Consider the following 23,465-nt stretch of genomic DNA (forward strand, 5'->3'; position numbering starts at 1 on the left):
CCTTTACTCGTAATGGAAAATCAATCTTGTGACCATATAGTGCTAAAACTTTGTGTGATTAAAATGATTAGATTATGGAATATTTCAACAATTTTTATATTTTCTTACCAGTGTGGGGCCAGTGTCCACTGCAATGTTTAAGTGAACATTTCAGGGCGGACTTAGGACAAAGTCTTTAAAGTGATGTTTGATTCTTTATGTCTCAGATTCCACATGGTATTTTTTTATAGATCATAAAAATGATTTTAAATATAAACCAGAAATGCGCTATCACACCTAAAATATTTTATCTACCAATGATTAAATATGCATCTGAAACCACATGCACTCACCAAGCACTTTATTAGGAACATTTTTACTTTATATGCTACATGCTTATTCATGTGATTATCTAACCAGCTAATTGTGTGGCAGCAGTGCAATGCATACAATAATGTAGATACGGGTCAGGAGCTATAGTTAATGTTCACATCAACCATATGAATGGGGGGGAAATGTGATCTAAGTGACTTTGACTGTGTAATGATTGTGGCAGATGGCAGGGTGGTTTGAGTATCTCAGGAACTGCTGATCTCCTGGGATTTTCACAGACACTAGTCTCTTGAGGCGGCACGGATGGTGCAGTGGGTAGCACTGCCGCCTCACAGCAAGGAGGTCCTGGGTTCGAATCCCCGTCGGCCGGGGCTTCTCTGTGCGGAGTTTGCATGTTCTCCCCGTGTTTGCGTGGGTTTCCTCCGGGTACTCCGGTTTCCTCCCACAGTCCAAAGACATGCAGGTTGGGCTGATTAGAGTCTAAATTGCCCATAGGTATGAGTGTGCCCTGCGATGGACTGGCGACCTGCCCAGGGTGTATTCCTGCCTGCCCAATGTATGCTGGGATAGGCTCCAGCTCCCCAGCTCCCCAGCCCCCCTGCGACCCCGTTCAGGATAAGCGGGTTCAGATAATGGATGGATGGACTAGTCTTGAGTTTGCAAGAAATGGTGCAAAAAAAAAACAAATCCAGTAAACAGGAGTTCTGCAGACAGAAATGCCTTGTTAATGAGAGACGTCAGAGGAGAATGGCCAGACTGGTCAAAGCTGACAGGAAAATGACGGTAACGCAAATAACTACACATTACAACAGTGGTATGCATAAGAGCATCTCTGAACACACAACGCAGCTCTAAGTGGATAGGTCTAAAAAATAAGTCTAATAAATACCTAAGGTGCTCACTGAGTGTATGTTCTATCTCCAGAAAATTTAATATCTCTGTTGAATTCCAGTCTGCAACAATATTGGACATCCAGTTCAGTTGTCTGTTTAAAGAGAAACAGATTGTATGTGCCATTATTTAATAAAAGTACAGGTGATCCCTGTCATGCAACTTTTAAATCATCTCACAAAACTCAAAGCAAAAACAGAAACATTTAATTTATTAAATGACAAGGGATTAAAACATTAAATGCAGAAATATCCATTATAAAGCTGTGACACTCTCTCCCCCCCCCCCCCACACACACACACATAGTATAAGACAACATAAACAACTTAAAGAAGTCTGTAAATTTCAAAGCACAATGAGGTAAGCCCATCTGACAGCAAGGCACTTGAAACAGCTGGTTGATACGCCTGTCTACCTTCCAGAAGATGACTCCTATCACCTATACTTCCATTTTCATGCCTCAGTTTCAAGAATACAGAAACTTCATCAGCACTGTCAGAGGAATCAAGGTTCACAAGAGCTCATCTGGTACATACTGCTATGATACTGCCAAATAAAAAAATATATTTTAATAATTTATGATACTTTTAAATGTAAAACTGAATTTATTTCCTAACCCACAAATCAATGGACATGAAATAGTGTCTATGGAACCACTGGTAGGCTCTATTATAAAGCTGATTCAGTCCTATAGAATTAGACTGTGTGAAATGTTTTCATGCATTTTGCCAGAATTAATATATTGTACTTTTCTATGACCACTTGGAATTAAAAAATATATATTGGCTGCTTAAATGTACTGACTTGTGGTTATCAATATGTCCTGTAATCTTTTGAATACTTGATATGTACAGACCACCTAGTACATAATCATTTACTTATTTGGGCTGTGTCAAAAATATGTCCATGCAATAACATACTGGCAGCCATGCCATAAATGATGGCAACTTTGACATGGCTATTTCGTCCAAGGTGACACACTTTCAGAATCTATCCAGTTTGTTTTCTTGGACATGGTCTGCACTGTAGTACACTGCATTACAATGTTAATCACCCATATCACAATCTACCAATCACAGTGGCTCAAAGATAAACCTTTGAAAATACAGTAACAGTATTATAACAGTGCTATGAATGGAAATATCAATGTCATCCAAATGATTTGATCCACATTCCTGACAGACTGCTCTTTAAGAAATGTAAACTGATTTTGCATGTCACCTGCACAGTTCAATAATCTTATATATACAATATAATTACATAAATATCAAACAAACAATCCTAGTGTATTACAGTGTTATAAAAATAAAATGCTTGTCTTTGGAATACATTTTCCAAGTCTGTCAAGAGAACATATAACTCAATATCACAATGCAAGTCATACTCAGCACTTTGTCAGTTGTGTGACATTCCCTGCATTTCCTACAATCTCAAGACACTGACTGACTGACTCACCCACAAATGAAAAATATCACCTAGCAGATGATGCCATTTCTCTTTATCTCAATCACAAATTAAGACTTAGAAATTGTGATTACTTGGTATGATGAGGTTGTGGTTTAAGCTGCACAGACTTAAAACCATTTTTTAAATATACTTTTATGAATTTACAACCTGTATTCAATGCTTACAAATTTTATATTAAGGTAATCGCTGAAGTACCTTTCTCAAGTGCACAATGCCAGTGTCTCACCTGAGATTTGTGCCCAGAAGCCCAGATTCGGGTACCTTAGGCTCAACTTTACTACTGATCTTATTTGTGGGGGAAAAAATTACTCACATCTTATATGAATATAATGTTCCCTGAGAAACAGAACTCCAGGACCACCTGCCATCTATACAGGCCGGTGTGTGATTTCTTTTGGGTGTGCCAAAGTTTTGCATTCATCCATGACTGTATTTAGGTCAGTGCAGCACATAAAACCAGCACACATAGACCAGTGAATACTTTTTTTTTCCCACAGGGAGTGTTTACATTCTTGGGTCATTTACCTGACTCCATTATGGAAAGGAATCATTTATGGTCTTTGTTGGTGTCACATCTGACAGAAGTAACACATGTTAATCAGCCCTTCACGAATTGAGTGATGAGCTGAAGGAGACATTTCAATCACCAGGAACTCTCAAAACACAGCAAAAATCAGTTTAGATGAACAGGAGAGGAAGACTGCATTGCTTCAAAGTTCTGCCAGAACCTCCTTTAGAAGCTGTGCGATTTGCAGTGATGCTTGGTGTTTAATTGGGGTTACAAAAGACAGATGATGTCAAAAGAGTGTCCTGACCAGTCTCCGTCCCTTTGCTTTGATTCGTGGGAAGGTGGCACTGGTCTCACTACTGAACGAATGAGAGCCAAGAGGTGTGGTCATTCCCTGCCTTCTCAACTCGAAGTCCACACTGGAGGATGTCATAGCGTAGAATACATTTCCTGTGGCCGGTATTGTCAGCTCTGACAGATGATAAAAAGATTGATAATTAAGGTTATTACTGGGCTTATAACATATAACCTATGTTCCTATAGTATTTATGTTACAATAACTTATTGCCATTTTAACACATCACATTGATCAGTAAGACGAAGGTTTCAACCTGTGTTTTTACTGCGATCGTTAAATTTGTCACATCATTGTATCTTTCTATTGGTGATGTAACAGGAAACAAATCCAATCTCATTGGCTTTTTTGTGGGACAGGAGCCATTTTTGTGGTTCAAATTTGAAGATGGGTAAAAATAATAAAGATAAGAAAACACTCCAACCTTTTCCATCAGGCAACAGTTGGATCAGCTCATATCGGCAGGCTTCTTTGGGGTCCTGGTTGTGCTTTACCAAGGCAGCGCTGATTATAGACGGAGTCTTGTCATTGCTTGTCACCTTATTTGGCAGACAACAATGTGTATGTCAGCAGTCTGACTACAGCTTGAATAAAAAATGTCCATGATATTAAGTCTACATGCTGTGCTTTGATAGAACAAAGATGGAGATTTTATGGATGCCACAATATTGCTTACTTGTAGACATAACATAATACTCATATTATCTTGGATCATTTTTACTTGAGAAACTTAACTATTAGATAAAAATGAGATGTATTTTATGTTTCAGCTAATGCATGTCATCAATGTTGGTTGATACCAGTATACTGCGATATAAATTTCCATCTTCAATGTCCATTCGTATCCTGATGATTCGCATATCAGGCCCAGCCCCTTGGCTGTTTTTGGCTGGAGTGTTGCCACAGGAAACAGAGCGACGATGTGATTTGACGACGTTGGTGGACGGGGTCAATGTGGAAGGGGTTTGATCAGTGGATGATGGGGAGGAATCCACATCGAGACAGGAAACCGAGGGTGATTTCATGTGCTGAAATAACAGCAATGATGCTTCATTAGACAGGCTTCATTAGACAACAAATCATTCCCGACACCAAAACTATAACAACAACACTGGCTTTTCTGATACATTTACAGTAATAATCAAACTTTTGTATTTATTGCAAGAAAATAACAGTATTTATTCCACAGAGGAAGGATATCTGTAATACATCAATGCCAAAAATGAAAACAGGTATTAATAATCAAGATATTACCTTGGCAAGTTTAGAAAGCAGGTGATTGACAGGTGAAGGAAGTTCAAAAAGCCCTTCATTCTCAAAGGCAGGGCTGGTCTCTGATGGGAGAATGCTGAGAGAGACAGAGGTGAGGAAATTAAATGGCAGTATAATAACTTGAGGATTTTGAGCCAGAATTCTGTCAAAAATTAACAGAGATAGAGTCCCATCAAAGGCAGTGCTAGCTAGCACAGGGTTCTGTACAACATTGAGCAAAATGTTCCAGTTCAAGCTATGTTTTTACAGGGAAGTGGAATATTTTGTCATTTCCCACACTTCCGCCTACTACTTTGCAAAAACCTTCCAGGACAAAAATATGTTTTATGGGACCTCTAAGTTGTGATGAATAGTATTTCAATAATATATATTTATATACAAAATGGCTAAAATATGACAAAAAATATTTTAGCCGTAATCAACATCAATGGGAGTGGAGATCCTCTGAACATACTTACTCTGGGCAGCTCGTGATTACAACTGTAGGATTCAAGCCACGAGTAAGGCTTGATTCAGACAGCCCTTCAATCTGATTGGATAGTCTGTAGCTGTAACAATTGGCACACCATTGAAGTTATATCAGTAATGTTCAACTTCTAGTAAAGCCATTTCATATTATTCAATTATTCACATTCAAATATTTTTGATAACTGAACATGCTGGGCTATTCATACTATGTGATTTAGTACATGCCCAAGTTCTAACAAGAGTAGCAATAATAACAACCACACACTAAACTGTAATACTTACCTCTCCTCCTCACTCAAAGTGGGCACACTATGGTACCACTGTAGAAAAGCCTCATCACGGATGAAAGAGCAATTTTTACAAGAGGACTGCAGGAGTTTTATTTGAGCTAAAACTTCAAATTCCTGAAAATAACAGAAAGCGTTAATACACACCACAATTTTGTTTTAGCTCATTCTGGAATAAAAATTCATTCAATCTGTCCCAATTATTATTGTACATAAACTTGACAAACTAGATAATGCACTCTATACACTTTCTTGTGGAGCACTGTGTATAGAAACAATGAACTGAGAGAACGAGAGGGTAATATAGCAGGCACACATTGATTGACTAAATAAGGATGTCAATGCTGGATTGATTAATAAGTTACACTCAAGCACATTAACACTGCATTGGCACACACTGACAGATGCAACATTATCATAAAAACAACCCATACCACCCCTAATGAGAATGCAGATTAATCACTTAATTGAAATGCTCAAGGGAGCACTGCAGTGTACAGACCTACAGCACATTTACATTGCTGTGAATGTTTGGAGGATTAATACATATCCTTCTACCCCTGTTCTTAGCCTTAAAGGTACAATAGGTCATTTTGGACATTTTGGTCAAGAGAGGAATAGCAGTAACAAACACCTTCAAACCACAAGACTGTTTATCCCTCCCCCTTCTCTGTAAATGCACTGACGTTGAAACGCCATTGGCTGTGGCAATTGGAACCAATTTTCAACCAATGAGCTTGAATTATACAGTTGTACAATTGTACAGTTATACAATGTTTTGGGCCATCAACTGTATATTTTGAAACCCAAATGTAAGGACTATAAACACAGGCAGAGGGCAAGTCAACATGTCAGTGAGCCTTTTTCAGTGATAGGAAGGGATTTACAATGGTCTTGCAACAATGTTTTAACACAAAAATCCTACCTATTGTACCTTTAATAGTGTAAAATCGAGTACCTTTAAGAATAGCAGACCATTTGTACCCATATAACATGTTAGAATGGATTTAACAAGTAAAATGTTGCTGTGCATCTTTGGTTATGATTTCGATACTTACCCGTCTTCGTTTGTCAAAGTTGACATAGCCATTCTGAAATTCAGAAGAAGTTGTGTTAATACTCCTTATTTCAACTTTGTTTCATATAGCTGTGTGCAACTGGACAGTTTCTATAGACAGGTAAGTATCTTACCTCCAGTCGGTCTTTAACTGCTGCGTCCAGCATGGTGAGGTCTGTGAGAAACATGCCCAAGTAGGGGACAGTACCCTGAACCACAGACTTAAATAGAATCAAGGACATAATTAGCAAAAAACACAATCCTGATTGCTTGAAACATCAGATAAAAAGTAATGTTTTAATTGTTTTAATGTCCTATGTGATCATTTCTTTATGTGAAGTGCTATGATATGCACTCAATGCCATGTACCAACTACTCATACAGTACATGTTCATGTATGTATTTGTGTTTATCTAAATGCTGTCAGCCTCTTTACATTTTTATATATACACACACCGAGCACTTTATTAGGAACATTTTTACTTTATTACACTACTACTTATACATGCGATTATCCAATCAGCCAATTGTGTGGCAGCAGCACAATGCATACAATCCTGTAAATACGAGTCAGGAGCTTCAGTTAATGTTTCACACACTCTAGTCAGTAGAGTTTGCAAAGAATGGCATTTAAAAAAATTCATCCAGTGAGCAGCAGTTCTGCAAACAGAAATGGCTTGTTAATGAGACGTCAGGGGAGAATTGCCAGACTAGTCAAAGCTGACAGGAAGGTGACAGTAATGCAAATAACCACACATTACAACAGTGGTATGCAGCAGAGTATCTCTGAACACACAACACATCATAACTGTGTGGATAGGCTACAGAAGTAGAACTCCAAAAAATAAATCTAATAAATACCTAATAAAGTGCTTGGTGAGTGTATATATGCCTGTCACTACCAAACTGCATGTGTGATGTGGAGTCTTTGCATGTCATCATGTGATGCATAGTTTTGTGCTTTTTATGCATTCTGCATGTGCTTGTTTTCTGCTGTATATGCTTGCCTTATGTGCGCCATTGTTCCTTTGCATGTGCCTGCTTCTGTGTTGCTTATGCCTGCTTACAAGCTCTATGTGCCTGTTGTAATGTGCTTTTAATGCTGTACTATGGCTTCTAGTCTGGTCTGGTTGTTATTAATGTGTAACATCAGGCTTCCCAGGGACAGCAGATGGGAATCTGCCACATTTACATCACAGAACAATGATGTAGATCAATATGTTTTGTCCCTGTCAAATAAATAAATAAATAAATAAATAAAATCAATGAGTATCCGGCACAGGCCCAAGTATCAGCCAACAAGAGCCATATAAGCAAGTAAATGATATGTAATTTCAGACTAAGTCAGTGGCCTGAATTGTTCTGAAGGCATGGTATGTAGAATATATGTAGAAAACAAAAGCCTTGTTAAACCCACAACGTTTACAAACTGTATGTTTGCTAGCTCCAATTACATATTGAAGCCAAGAAGCCAAAAGTGAACGAGCAGAAATGGCTGTTATAGAAGGGGAGCCCTCTTACCCCGACTTGCCTTCCGTGGTTTATCTTAGTGTCCAAGTTAGCAAATTTTGATGTGCCCTCCTGAAATGTCAAAATAAAACTTTTAAAGCATGTCATTGATGAATGATGTCAAGGACAACCCCTTATCTATTATCTATCATTGTTGCAGGATTATGGCAGGAGTATGACAGTAAGATAAAAAACAAGGAACCTAGGATGCATGAATTCATTCACATAAACCTATGCCAATAGCATTGTTGTTGGACTCAGAAAGCCTGCCATCTTTTCCTCAAATTGTTCTCTCAGGTCTAAACTAGCTCCAAATCAGCCTCCCAGAACCACACAGTAAGCCTATTAGCAACATTTCACACCTCATATGACAGAGGTAGCAACATAATCCCAAGTCAAAGATGAAGGATAGCAAGCTGCTTGATGAAATAAAGACCAGCTTGTACCCATTGAAGTCAGCCAGCTACTGTAGCTGTTTGTCATGTCAAAGTAATTTTCTCTCTGCAATTTACTGAAAGGAATAAATGAAATGTGTTTTTGTCATTGGGACTCACCTCTTTGAGCAGCTCGCGGCTATGGGAGTAGTTGTCTTTCTCAGAAAAGATGTCTGACAGCTCCTCATACCTTCTCACGGCCTCCCTGTCAATGTCAAGCCACAATTTCGCCAAGCACACTTTTCAATGGATTTAGGCTGCCACACCGCACAAAATGGGAAATATATTTCATCCTTTAATACTTTTCACATGGACACATAATATACATTTGAATAATAGACACTGAACAACTCTGTTCAATGTCTATTATTCAAACTATTGAACTTTCAAACAATAAAAAAAAAACCACACACAAGAAGGAAAACTGACAGTGGCATTAAAATGACAAATCAAGCATATTTGAACTAGCATATGTTACTTCTTGGTTATATTATTTTATAGTGTAAAACTGTACTTGAAAAACTTGGCTTTTAAAATATTTTGTTCCTGTGAAATGTTTTACATTTTTTATTTCATGTTTCATTGCATCTTTAAATCCTGCCATGCACATGTGCGAACCAGCTATGTCTGTTACTCCATTGGCTGACCTGTCTGTCTCTGCCCAGGTGCTTCTCAGCCGGTGAAGGGGGTTGCTCTGCAGGGCAGACACAATGGCGTATAGCGAAGAGAAGTTCTTCCTGGCACGACACTCCTGTCAATAATCAACATTGCAGACAGGCTCTCACTAACAGTAAATGAGGACAAAGGAAGCCACAGAACTTTTGCCAAGTACTGAGCAGTCACTGACAACAACACATCTTAAAGGAGGACATGAGATTACTTTTATTAATGTATTTTGACCATTTGTAGAAGGCAGACACAAACAAAAAATTTAGGATGATCACCATTATGTGAAGAGTCATGTGCGTCAAGAGACAGATGGAGGGAGAGAGAATTTGTGTGGATAAAAAAGGTGTAGGAGAACAGGGGCAACACATGCATGAAAATAGCGATATTGTGCAGCTGCCGCACACAGGCTTACATGCTTCGTCAGGTCCTGTAGAGGGAAGTTAAACAGGACAACTCCACCCTCACCTCTGCAACACGGATCCACTTCTCCAAGAGCCGGGCCCTCTGTTGGGTCCGCAGGCCCGTGTTCCACAGGCAGGAGGCCGTCACGGCGTTGGCCAGCCGGTTAAACTGCCGCACCGTAGCCCGGACGGACCAGCAGAGCCCCTCTCTCCCCTTCTTATCCCGCTGGGACCACAGAGAGCCCAGGCAGTGGTAGGGAACCAGACGCACAAAGAGCTCCTGACAGAGAGAGGGAAGGTTAGATAGAGGGCGGGGAGACTCAGGCCCCCTCCAACATGTATTTCAGGTTATGTAAGGTGCATTCAGGAGAAATTGTGTTCCAATCGCCCAAACCGCCTCCAGAGGTAGTCAGGGATGCATTGTGACCGCACTGTGACCACATTAAACACAAGTGTAAATGCAAATGCGTTTTCAATACACATGCAATAACCACGTCATTAGAAATACGTGTTCACATAGCTTCATGGATGACCACCATTATCTTTCATCGGATACTTTTTTATTGCAATAATAACACAGTAACGTTAGCCTACAAGTTGTTCAGGGGATTTCTGCACTAGGGAGGACATGCTGTTGTTTGAGCAGGAAGTGACCGGATCATGATCACATCTCAATGCGGACAGTGGAGATGCCTATTAATGCCAGATGTTAATGTAATCCGGCTAAATCATATCTAGCCAGTGTCCGTAGGTATGAACATACATGAAATGTGAAATATGCTCTTTCTTATTGTATTGCCTGTTATTTCAAATATTGAAATACTGAACATGTATTTAGAGCAAAAAAACAGCACTGGAGAAGGTTCAATTGGTAAAATAAATCCATTTGTTTACCAAGCTGTCAAAAAAGTGTCCGTCTCTGTCAGAACATGCAGAAGCAGGTATGGGCCACGCAGTGCTGTACAGTGAAAGTGCAGCCCCATGGCTATCAGTCTGGATCTCTGACTCACCGTCTCTATCATGGTCAGCTGCTCGGCAATCATCTGACCAGGAAAGCCCAGAATGTTGGTGGCATCAAACTTGGCAGGGTCAGTGGGCGTGAACACAGAGGTGATGCTATCTGCAAAAACCCATCACGCAGTGTGACATCGATCCTAGCCATCGCTTAGGTACACATCAAGGTCTGTCTCGCTATTTTAGGAAGCTTTCTGGGAAAACTGCCTACATCAAGGCTGTCAGATCACAGCAATAACAAACAAAACAAAGGGTGCTGGGTAATAGAGCTCTAGAGTTGCAGATACTGCTGTGCACCTGTACTTCAGCTGAACACAATCACTTTATTTGCAAATGTGGATCATATGAAAGCTTTCAAATGAGTAGCTTCACCCAGATGCATCAGCAAGTCAAGGACAGAGTGCAATGTGAAAATTACTTAAGGGAGCATAATTGCCATAGATATCAGAAGATCAGAATAGAGACTGAAGGAAAACTAAGAACAGAACGGTGACTGTTACCTGTAGGAGAGTCACACAGCAGTGTCTTCTCACTCAGTTCTTCAGCGATTTGCAGTAACCGACCTTTGACCTCTGACCCAGAGGAGTCTGTGGGGAGGAGGGGGACGAGACGGAGGATGGGGGCTGGATCTGAGAGGGAGCGGAAGTCCTCGGGATACTCAGCCAGCCATGCGCTGAAGACTGAACACACTGCCCTGTAAGAGTGAAGCAGTTGAGGGCTATCGCGCACACACGCACACACACACACACACTCATACACACAAATGCACATGCCTGCACATAAACACACAACACAGAAGCAGCAGTGTTGTTCATTTTGATTCCTCAGTGTTGTATTCTAACTAAATATATGCAGGCATCTTTGTCCTGTTCCTTTCTACGGTATAAACCATGCTCCTTCCTATCAAGGGCACCTCATTCAACTATAATGATAGCAACAACAACAACAACAACAACTAAAAAACAGTGATAATGGCATGACAGCGTGACGATGGAGCGATATCATGTGGTATAGTATATTGGCTACAACTCACATGTTGAAGGCCAGTCTGCTCTGGCTCTGTCTGTTCTCCCCGGGTGGATGCTCCAGTCTGCACAAGACAGACGTAATACAGACAGCAATATACAGACAGCAATATACCAGTGCCTGTGCCTGTCTCCATTCAGCTACAGACTCAGTGTGACCTAGCCAAACTCACATCAGTGTTCATATGGCATCAATACATCACATTTATCTCATTTCAGTAAGCAGCGAACTCATTACGATATAATCGTTTCGGAACAAGCTTATTTACTTTTGAAGCTGAGAGTTAGGGATAACCGCATAGGGATATTGCAGTAGACTGATGTAGGCCCTATGTTATTGCATTCCCTGAGAGGACAGGTTCATGGTAACGGACATACATACACAAAAATCATACACTCTTCTGCAGAAAGTGGCATATAAAGTCTCTCTCTCTACCTGTCAGTGAGAATATCCAGCACTCTCTGTGTGGAGGTGAAGGAACGGTAGGTGGAGAGGAATATAGAGACATAAGAGGAGTCCCCCATGGAGAAGGAGTGCAGGAGGTGACGGACCAGCTTCTCTTCAGTCCCTGCTTTCACGCACTGAGAACGCGAGGTCATTGGCTGGAGAGGGAGAGGGAGAGGGAGAGAGAGAGGGGGGCGATAGAGAGAGAGGGTGAGAGTTTTTTTGTTTTATTGTGACACTAACACATTGTAACTAAGTATCACGGGCTATTAAATGCAGAACAGCCAAAATTGAAAAAAAAGAAAGAAAAGAAACCAAGCAGACAACACAAAACACAACACATAACTACAGCAAAGACAAAGAAAACAAAAAATGTTTCACAGAGCAATACAAAATGAATCAATGTCTGTATACACTTCCTCAATGCCGTGAACCTGGGGCCAAAACTAAAAACCTTGAATGAAACTTGATACAAACTCTTCAGCAGGCTAATAACCTGTGCTAAGCGAGAGAAGAGAAGTGGGCTATAGTCTGACTCCACAGAGAGAGAGAGATTTAATAATTGTGAGCACAGTTTTTTGAATACAGTGGCATTTACTTCCTCCGGGCTAATCTATCAGCAGCTATAATATGTTCCAACAGGGACCTGCACACAGCTGTTGACCCACAATCCACAGGCAGCTGATTCCAAAACAGATTCACATGCGGTATGCAATGTGCCAGTGCTCATTAACCTAGCAACAGCACACATTAATCGCACATTACAGGGGCAGCCTGTACCCTCGTGGCTAAGGTACATGACTGGGACCCGGAAAGGTTGGTGGTTCAAGCTCCGGTGTTTGCCACGATAAGATTCACACAGCTTTCCGCACAGCAAGGTCCTTAACCCCACATTGCTCCAGGGGGATCGTCCCCTACTTAGTCTAATCAACTGTCGCTTTGGGCGTTACTATTAATCAAATTAAAATTCCATTTTTACAGACTACTACCTAAAACCATTCTTTGCTTATTTTTTGCATGACTAAATTAGATAGTGTTGCTGAGCAACAATAACAAAAACAAAAATGTGCAGTCTCACCGCTGGACAGGTGGGGGAGACATTCTGCTGTTTGACTGTGTAGATCACCCCATCCTCCTGCTTTTCTGACACTGATGACTGTGTGAGGAAGAGATAAAAACATGTGAACAATGGGAGAAGATTTACAAAACATGTATTAACATACAGAGTTGTAGTAATTAATTGTTCACCCGCACATTTTCAAGTCAGTCAGTCAGTTTTACTGCACTGTATTGCTGTGCACCTACAGTTCTCTGTCTCTAAGTTTATTTGGTTTGGCTTACCATGTCCAGTGGGCAGTACCATGTTGTCTTCATTGGTGAAGAATCCACCTGGACAACACAGATACCACATACTGAAGCAATGAGTAGGCAGTACCACAGCTGATCTGCTGCTGATCAAACCCATTAGAACCAAGAGTTAATGGAGAGCAACACTATTCACGGCGGGCGGGCGACATGGCTCAGGCAGTAAGAGCAGTCGTCTGGCAGTCGGAGGGTTGCCGGTTCGATCCCCCGCCTGGGCTGTGTCGAAGTGTCCCTGAGCAAGACACCTAACCCCCAAATGGTCCTGACGAGCTGGTTGGCGCCTTGCATGGCAGCCAATCGCTGTTGGTGTGTGAGTGTGTGTATGAATGGGTGAATGAGAAGCATCAATTGTACAGCGCTTTGGATAAAGGCGCTATATAAATGCCAACCATTTACCATTTACTATTTTGGTTGGGGAACTGGGATTGATTCTAGAGGTTATTACATTCAAAATTCAAACTACTTTCTTCTTATTATTCTTCTCATCCTTATCATTAGAGGTTAACCACACAAACTGTTATTCAGATAAGAGTAAAGTAGCTTTTGAACTAAAGAAGAGAGTACCCTGTGAGGCACAGTTTAGCGACCTGCTAATCTAGGTCATGGTCACTGTGTCCAGTCACTGATACACCTTACACCAGCAGTCATCTCCTTTTACCATTACACTGAAACAGACCCGGTGGCCTTGCTTCTAGAAACAAGCTACCTTGTGACAGGCAAAATACTAAAATATTTTACATAGCATTCTATTCAACCTATATGCAGAGCAATTGCAGGAAAATCTATACATTTAAAGTAACAACCTCTTTCAACTTATTATGGTATTACAATTTTTAGCAATGTAAGGTAGACAAAATTTCTTTCCATCACAAATTAACTATTGATTTTCTTAGCTGACCTATACGTGTTCTCTTCACAGACAGATTGAATAGATATCCCCTGAAATGCATTTGGACAGATCTGCTTGTTAGTGCTCAATATACAGTAGATACTGTAGGCTTCCATCCTGAAAGAAAATGTAATGATGAAACATGACCTCACCCACCAATCACATCTTAAATCACTGTTTTGGAGAGCTACAGTACAGTCAGAGAACTACCCATTTTCTCTGTCATAAACACAACCTTGTCATGACATCTCCTATAATTTCTGCATGCATCAATCTGAAGGTGCCACTGCCTGTTAATCTCTATTGCTCCCATGCATGTGGTGGCAGCTGTGATACATTAAGCCATGTTACTGTCCCTGCAGAGGTTTCATTAGGATCACTCTATTATTCATGTGCCATGGGGGTGGCCTTATTTGATCCATGACTACCACTGACTTAGATGTTGTTTTTAAAGAAATCTGAAACAAAACATAAATTCCTACCCCTCAATATCCATGTTTTCCCGAGAAATCCAGGCCTGAAGTGCCTGAAATCCAAGTGCCTGAAGTGGCAGCGAGGCCTAGCCCTGTGACTGTCCTGTTCCACATTGTTCCACTCCAACTGTTCATACAGTACACCACTGTGGCCCTCTCTACCTCCTGACCCGCACTGCACCTGCATCGACATTCGGCAGCAAAACAAGGAGTTACCTTGGACTTAACAAGTTCAGACGGGCCGAGCGTGGCGAGCTTCCTGGAAATCTTCACGATCTGGGAGAAAAGGCTGTCTTCCACACTCTCTTTCATCTGGCTCTTTGAAATGTTTTTTCTCTCCTGTGGCCTTGTGTCTGATGCGTGATCGTCTGTTTTGCCACCGTTTCGCCTTTGTTTGTCTTCCTCTTTCTCTCTCTCTCACAAGCGAACACACCTGAAGCCGTCGCTAGGCCACCCCCCCCCCCCCTTCTGTTTGAACGTCACGGTGGCACACCCACACCGCACACACCTCACACAGCCTGTCGCTACTGGCTGCGTGGTGCTCCGTGTCAAATCCCTTTCTCTCTCTCCCGCCCCCTGCTTATAGCTCTTTATTCCTCCTATACTGACAAACCTGTTTGACAGAGCGGCTGCAGCAGACAGAGAGAGTGGAGAATGGCAGAGAGATATTGTGGTGACTCTGTAGTGGATCAATTTCAAACCATTTCACTTCTTTCAATCCACTTAGAAACACAAAACTATGCAGCACAGATACCACCACACACTTTAGCAGGGATTAATTTAAACAGACAGGGAACAAATGTATGAGGAACTCCACAATGTCTATTGTAGGCACTAATCACAAAGGCAAGTTGATACATGTTTACTAAGTAAGATGTTTTCCGTTGTGCTGAATTTTTATGGATGGTTGGGTTACCTGTTACATTGCATTACATTACAACAATTTGGCAGGCGTTCTTATGCAGAGCAACTTACAATGAGAAGACAAGTTTGTCCAAGATGTGTTTGTCAAACACTACAGCTACAAACATTTCAACTTGGGTCACTACTCCATTGTCACTGCCAGCTTTAATTTCAGCTCATATCAAACTTCATCTTCGAACATCAATAACAAATTAAACTCCCTTCATGGTTCTATGTTCTTAACTCAGGGCCACAACAAATACAATTCTTGCATTTAATTAAATGAAATAAAAATAAAAATAAAATTACTGAAACTGTTTCTGTGAATATCTAATACCCAAGCACTAATGTTGAAACCAGGTCATATATAAATTATAAATGATGCTGTGTTCATTCCTCGTTCTGAGAGGAGAACTTGAGGCTTCAGTAGTTTATTGCTCACAGGGTTGGTTTATCCTGTTTTCTGTGGCATAAAGCAGGCTGTCAGTGAAGCACAGCACCTTGACAGGGAAGCAACCTATCACAGGCCTTTAGCCTGACTGATCTCTAATGCTGAGGCAGTGGGGACCCGTTTAAAAGCCTTTGATACTGCCCAGCTGGAGATTAAACCCGGACCATTCTGAGGTCGGTCTGACCACAGGGCATGAACAACACTGCCACAGAATGGCTTCCTATCTTTCTTCCATCTTTGTATGTGACTTTGAGAGCCGCTCCCTTTCCTCCACAGTCTGGCCTTCAGTGCCACCATTTTTATCTCCTTTTTATTTCTTTCTCCTTTAGTTTTTCTTTCCCTATCCTTTCTGTCCAGACTCAATACTGCATCTTTGTTCTATTTTCAGTCCTTTCTTTGTGTAAGAAAAGCTCTGTCGCTCTGTGACTCTCTCCTCGCCTCTTTCCATTTCTGTTTTTTTCCCCCTTGAACAGGAAGTGCATAATGGGCAAAGACAAACACGGGAAACAGGACACGCTGCTGGCAGCTGCATTTCCTCCTCTGTCCACCCTCAGGGAAACACACAGCAATAGTGTGGACCAAGAGCAGTGACAGCATGGAGCAAGCTGAAGAATCTCTCTTTCATTCGGAACCTACCCCCCATTCCCTCTCCAAGCCTGTACTCCAACGCCATCCCCAGGTTTCTGTAGTTTGCTGTGTTTAAGGTTGAACTGAGTGAGATGTTCAGCGCAGATTCAGTTAGGCACTCTGCTACCTCCATCATGTCTGCTTAAACAAACAATGCATTTTGAAGTCACAAACACAGCCTAAGGAGACTTATTTAAAGAAATCTATTGTTCTCAGGGCCTTTTCTGTCCTCCCCACCTCTTCCTTCCAACATCTTCCTGCTTCTTTTCTCACGCTTTCCTCCATAGACTATGAGTAGGCTAACTTCCCCATCTCTCTCTCTGTTTGTAATTATTTGAAATCATTTTCTTTGTATGATACAGGAGAATGAAGCACTGACAAATACTGTATATACATGCAACTGATTAATAAAACATGCTTTTAGAGCCTTGTTCTGAAAACGACTGCTCATTCATCACGCCTGCATCCTTGTTATCTCATACAATTGCTTGTGCACAGGACACATGAATGAGTTTCAGACATAACCAATCAATTACATTGTATTTAAGATTTAAAATAGTGCCATTTATAAAGGACCTGGCTGTGAGCGCCTCACAAAGAGCTAATAAAAAGCGATGCCTATAACAACAGAGAAGCTATTTGGTGTTTTGATGGCAGCTACAGCATGCACTGGATGGAATAAGCTCAGCAGTGATACACAAGACTCACTGCTACTGAACTGAAGACATAAGGAGTCAAGGAGACTGGCACCTACTCTCACAAATTTTTTCATGGAAGGGGATTCATTCCATCCATCCATCCATCCATTATCTGAACCCGCTTATCCTGAACAGGGTCGCAGGGGGGCCGGAGCCTATCCCAGCATACATTGGGCGAAAGGCAGGAATACACCCTGGACAGGTCGCCAGTCCATCGCAGGGCACACACACACCATTCACTCACACACTCATACCTACGGGCAATTTAGACTCTCCAATCAGCCTAACCTGCATGTCTTTGGACTGTGGGAGGAAACCGGAGTACCCGGAGGAAACCCACGCAGACACGGGGAGAACATGCAAACTACGCACAGAGGCCCCAGCCGACGGGGATTCGAACCCAGGACCTCCTTGCTGTGAGGCGGCACAGCAAGACTTTTTTTTCAAAATAATTCTATTAAGTAAACGCATCAAATAAATTAGGGTTTTATGTGGGTATTCATTTTATTTTTGAACGAATCATTTGAATTATCGTATGAATCACATGTTCCCTGTGACATGAAGATCCATATCTTGCAGTCCTAGCATGAAATGCAAGTTTTCCATAAAGGGGCCACTTAGTTGCAATGCAAGGCTCTAACTCAGGCCTTGGTTCAAACTACTTTTACCATTTACTCTGACTAAAAATGTTTATTTTTCTCTTCAGCAATCAACTTCAACTTGTGAAACTGGTCTTGTGAAGAAAAAAAAGGCCCCTTGCATTTATTTGTCTAAGTCAATGTTAAGAGATAATGAATCCAAGCCATAGCCACAGTTCTTTAAAATATGTGACTGCTGAGTGCCTACCGAGTCGACCACAGTCTCAAGCACAGCTTTTGGAAGAACCCACAGGTTGGGGTACTGGTCCACTTTTAATTACTAAATTAATCTCTAGCTGAATACTAAATGTTATGTTCGGCTGAATGCTGAATGGTACGTCCAGGTTATTTTAGGTATTGAGACATATACTCAGAGAGCAAATTATTAGGTAGACCTGTACACCAGCTTGTTAATAAAAAGGTTCAGCTGTTCAGACCAAATGTCAGAATGGGGAAGAAATGTGATCTAAGTGACTTTGAAAAAGGAATGATTGTTGGTGCCTGACAGGGTGGTTTGAGTATCTCAGAAACTGCTGATCTCCTGGGTTTTTCATGCACAACTGTCTGTAGAGTTAGCAGAAAAACCAAATAAATCCAGTGCGCGCAAAAATGCCTTGTTATGAGAGAGGTCAGTAGAGAAGGTCCAGACTGGTCGAAACTGACAGGAACGTGACCATAACGCAACCACACATTACAACAGTAGTATGTAGAAGAACATCTCTGAACACACAACGCATCAAACCTCTTAAGTGGATAGCTTATAGCTGCAGAAGAAGTAATAAAAATTAGTCTAATAAAGTTCTCAATGAGTAAAGATACTAGAAGATAAAATATAATGGCACTACCATTGGCTGTCATTTTTAAATTACAAATTGACATTTGCAGTGTATGCTTTGATACATTTTGCTATCTCACAACAGATGCAATTTTAAAGTATTTAGGTTGTTTGGTTAGACAAAAAACCAGGGAAACTGTAATTAGAAATGCTGTATGTTAAATCAGATGTTTTTAGGGCCTGGTCCTGACTTAGTGCCCTTTAAATGCAATTATGACTTCTGCTGCAGAACTGGTTCTCGGGCAACACTGCTCAACCTGACCTGGGAAACATACTCTGTTGAAAACTGAAGAACTGGCGGGGAGGGGGTGCATTGTGTGGTCTGACAACAGCACAATTCAGGTCTGTCCCTGTGCTTAGAAGCGTCCTCATCACTCTGTCATGGCCGCACTACGCTGCTAGGTACAGATACATCTCACTGAACCTTCCCTGGGCTGGGCTGTGTCATCTGAGTAACCCAGTTCTTCTGAGAACCAGTGAATTATACAGCAGTCATTACTGCATAATTTACCACTCAGTTGCGAGGTAGTCACATGACATACAGTGGAGGGAAGTTACCACAGAAATAACTGTCTGTGTCAGTGTGACTTCTTTTTATAGCCTCTGGAGTTTCTGGAGTCTAGGTACTAAATGAAGCCGAAGTGTTGTGGAAGTGAACAGGGACCATAAACCCTGAACAGCAGCAGTTTAGAATAGCGGTGGCAGCTGTGCGCTCAACCCAATGGTTATGAGTTGAAAACCACGGCCTGGCTTTCTTTTATCTTTTACATGTCTTTTAATGTAAAAGAACACACCCGCTGAGAACTGGCCAATAACACACTGTTCATTGTTCCACTGTGCCATTTAAACCAGGGGGCATGAACTTTGTGGAAGCTCAGGCTGCCTCTGAACACCAGCACAACACTTCTGTTTCAGTTTGCAACTAAGCATGAACATTGAGTAAGCTGACATATGCAGCACTGTACAAGAAGCCTTTCACTATGCATTCATCACTACCTGATTACCAATTTCATTCAAATGTATATGAAATATTGCACAGTTCCAACATTTCCAACACAGGAAAATGTGTGTACTTTCCACAATATGGCAGTTAATGCTTTTGCTGAAATTCTCAAAATTGACAAATCATTGAGAGAAGGCCTGTCTTAGTTCCTTCTGCTTTTGCGATAGTGATACTGTTGTGGTCACCTACAGTATGTGTCACATACCTGCAACCTCCATTTCTGAGTAAGGATTCTACAAGTGTATGCATGATATGAACAGAGTATTTTGGTATGGCACATGTCCATATACTGTATAGCAATGTAGCATAAAAATAAATGCTATATACAGACCAACATAGGTACAGTAGCTCATTGATGGGGAGTCTCCAAGGTCTCTCTATTAAGAAATGGCTTGGGTCCCAGGGAAACCAGCCAACTGAATCTGCTGTTTACCCAAGCCACTGAGGCCCTGCTACCAAAGGATCAAAATAAAATAGCTAGCCTAACAAACACCTACAAAACACTTACCCTAACTGGTGCCAAATGAGAGAACACAAAAATGAATTAATGTTTGTTGGAAGGCAAACGGAACCTGGCCTAATGATGTAAGAACTGAACAACCTTGTGCTGAACCTTCTGTTTTGTCTCTGCAAAATGAATGAGTCACTGTGTGCCTGATAAAAAGATTTGGATAAAAGATCCTCCTCAAACAATGGATGGATTATCATGCAATAGTACCCCACAGAGCACTGATCTCCCTGTTGCTGCTTCTGTAGCCTATAAGATACTGGTGGCTGTTTATGGCTGAAGGCTAACTGTTTATGGGACAAACACACATGTTACCCAGTGGAATCTGCATATAAACGTAACCATTTTTTCCAATTTCATAAATGAAAATGGTGGTTATAACAATTCAACTTGATTCCTGAGATATAATATATGTATATGTGGAGGAGGGGACTTTGAACCCTGGTTGATCACTCTATAATGCAGCTTCATTTCCATATTCCACAAAACACAAAGTAGAATGTCCTGCTTAGCTGGTCTGACAGTTATGATTAACACACAACAAGAACACTTTGGCAAAATAATGGAAAAAATTGCCACCTGTCCAAATTCAACTATCCTCGAATATTAGCTACCAAGATACCATAGAATGAGTCTAACCTGTTGCGCATCCAACTGCCTGTTGTCTGCTTGTTTCCCGGGTTCACCACTGGAGTTGTCAGTCTCAGGCTGCAAAGGCCGATAGCCAATCAGGGGCACATCCCTTGGCCCCACCCCTGGCAGGTCCATAACAGTGGTACGCATACTGCGAGGAAGCATGGTGCCAACCACTATAACACAAAAAAGGAGGTGGAGTGGGGGTTATAGGCTACCTGCTGAGACTGTGACATTGACATTTAATTATAATTATGAAAGGCCTAATCTGTTAACATATAATATTACACTTTGGAGTTTAATGTTAAATTAAAACTCAGTAACTGATATGTTATGAGATATGTTATCTGATGTGGTCATTCTCATATGCAGTTGCTATCTTATAATCAGATAAGAGAAGTGTGAGTGAAGAATTATCCAGGAACTAAGAGAATGAGCCACAGGAATAAAGGTACAGTATTGTGCTGGCATTGCAAAAATATGTTGGTAGTATTACAATTCTCTTCAGAAAACATTAATGCACTGTGCCTGGATTATTATTATTATAAGGAAATAATCAGTCATTGGTGACAAATAAATACTCATTCTTCTGTTTTCATGCTATAATTTGCCATCTTTACTACTGAACAATGCTCTGGATAAGAGCATCTGTTCAGTGACTGTAATGTACGCAACGTAATGTATTTTATGTAAACTAATACACCTGTAGTTCCAGAGAATATATTATCGGATTATGCAAAAAAGCATGGGTAAAGGATATGTATCCAATACATTATAGAACAAAATGCTTGAGCAAAAAAGTGAAAAGATCAGAGATGTAGAAATATTTAAAGTAGAACAGTTGCCACTTCTTTGATGCAGTGCAGTCACTTTGTTTATTTGATTTACATGTCGCTAGGCCATCAAATTTTGCATCTAAGCTCCTCCTTCCCTTTCCCTTACCTCTGTGTTTGGATTGCCATACTGTATGAAAAAAAAATGCCTCTCAAAATAGAGGGAATAAAATAGAGGAAGAGGGAGAAAAGATAAGAAGGCCTATTCATGACATTCTGACAACTTTGCAGCCTATCGTTAAAGAGCATCGCGTTTTACGAAATAAATTATGTCTGTAGCAAGCAGACATACTTTCCGTTCACGACTAGATTATTAGTTCGTTGTTTCTGGTAAACTTTTAATTTTACGTTTTGCCGATGGCTACATGCTGCAATTATAGAAATGAATTGCCATATGTTTTAACATGACTTATGTCCTTCTGTAGGCTACTTTATTGGGTTTGTACACATGCCACTGGTGAAAATAATTAACTCTACTGTAGCCTACAGACAGTACAGTGGGGCTTGGTAACCGCTAGTTAGAAGTCCTCAACACTTGAAACGCGATAATAAACTCCTGCATTTTCTTGCTTTCAGTTTTAAATAACGTTCTCAAAATGGCTGCCAATAACCAAGGCAAAAAATATAATAACAGTGTCATACAGTAGCCTGTTATGTCACACCCAAATGAATATAATGAATATAATGTCCCCTTTCTACTGTACCAACGACTCAACCGATGGGTGGTGCTACATGCTATGGCGTAGAAGCGGGCGCTCGAAGCGGTTGAAAATAATTCCTTGTTAGAAACCTGCGAAAACACATCAAACAGCAAGCATTTTTTTCAATGTCATATGACATTACAATTATTGAAAGGAATATAAAGTACCGGTAGCCAAGCAAGGAAAGGCACAAACAACACAGTTACAGAAATCATAGCGAATATTTCAGTTTGGCGGTAATTTGGCAGCAGTTCTCTATTCACAAAGTAGGCTACACTCACTCAGTGAATGCCCGGTCCTGTGAAGATTTGGCGTTTCCAAAAATTACAGTTAGCGAGTTGCAGAACTCACAGTTTTTGTTTAATATATGTAGACTGCAAACATGTCATTTCCATCCATTCTCGTTGGCCTCTCCTCGCCGGGGTCTGTAACCATCTCCCTATCTCTTCGTCTCCTTCTGGTCGCCTGTCAGACCTTATCGTCTGATTGCAGTACGTGTCGTCCACAGTACGCTCACTCCCTTGCTCTGGCGGGGCAGTTCCTGGATAAGTTGTGTACTCAGCGTGTTTATTAACACAGTCGTCATACTAAGTGGGAGCGAGAGGAACAACCGTCCTGTAATGAACCGGGGCTGGTTGCGTTATCTTAACAACATTATTCTTCCATGTGTGCAGTGTAGGGGAGACCGGGGATGGTTAAACATTGGGTTTGTTGTAACACCATCAATTTGACCAATTTGAGTTTGGTAATGGTATCACTATTGTTCATACCCATATTCAATTTTGAGCCCACAG

At 41.0% G+C, this 23,465-nt stretch overlaps 1 protein-coding gene across 6 annotated transcripts; it reads right to left on the reverse strand.

Annotated features, from left to right (window-relative positions):
• Nucleotides 1-1,488: 1,488 nt before the first annotated feature.
• rgl2 (ral guanine nucleotide dissociation stimulator-like 2) lies at nucleotides 1,489-23,196 on the reverse strand. 6 transcript variants are annotated; one of them, XM_061251967.1, is made up of 21 exons: nucleotides 22,953-23,196; nucleotides 21,144-21,313; nucleotides 16,832-16,960; nucleotides 13,456-13,503; nucleotides 13,193-13,270; nucleotides 12,106-12,272; nucleotides 11,678-11,734; nucleotides 11,145-11,338; nucleotides 10,641-10,750; nucleotides 9,695-9,910; nucleotides 9,208-9,311; nucleotides 8,681-8,765; nucleotides 8,139-8,198; nucleotides 6,752-6,838; nucleotides 6,619-6,651; nucleotides 5,556-5,677; nucleotides 5,264-5,353; nucleotides 4,788-4,881; nucleotides 4,334-4,561; nucleotides 3,958-4,072; nucleotides 1,489-3,649 (listed from the first exon to the last, which is right to left on the reverse strand). In XM_061251967.1, exons 4-21 carry the CDS (start codon nucleotides 13,486-13,488, stop codon nucleotides 3,468-3,470), a joined length of 2,055 nt encoding a protein of 684 aa, XP_061107951.1. In that variant the 5' UTR covers nucleotides 13,489-13,503; nucleotides 16,832-16,960; nucleotides 21,144-21,313; nucleotides 22,953-23,196; the 3' UTR covers nucleotides 1,489-3,467. The 6 variants fall into 6 exon arrangements, with proteins under 6 accessions (XP_061107951.1, XP_061107928.1, XP_061107921.1 ...); XM_061251944.1 differs by lacking the exon at nucleotides 16,832-16,960 and adding an exon at nucleotides 22,675-22,760; XM_061251937.1 differs by lacking the exon at nucleotides 16,832-16,960 and having other exon boundaries at nucleotides 23,023-23,196.
• Nucleotides 23,197-23,465: the final 269 nt, after the last annotated feature.

The sequence above is a fragment of the Conger conger genome, chromosome 1 (genome assembly GCF_963514075.1).
Source record: "Conger conger chromosome 1, fConCon1.1, whole genome shotgun sequence".
NCBI classification, from domain to species: domain Eukaryota; kingdom Metazoa; phylum Chordata; class Actinopteri; order Anguilliformes; family Congridae; genus Conger; species Conger conger.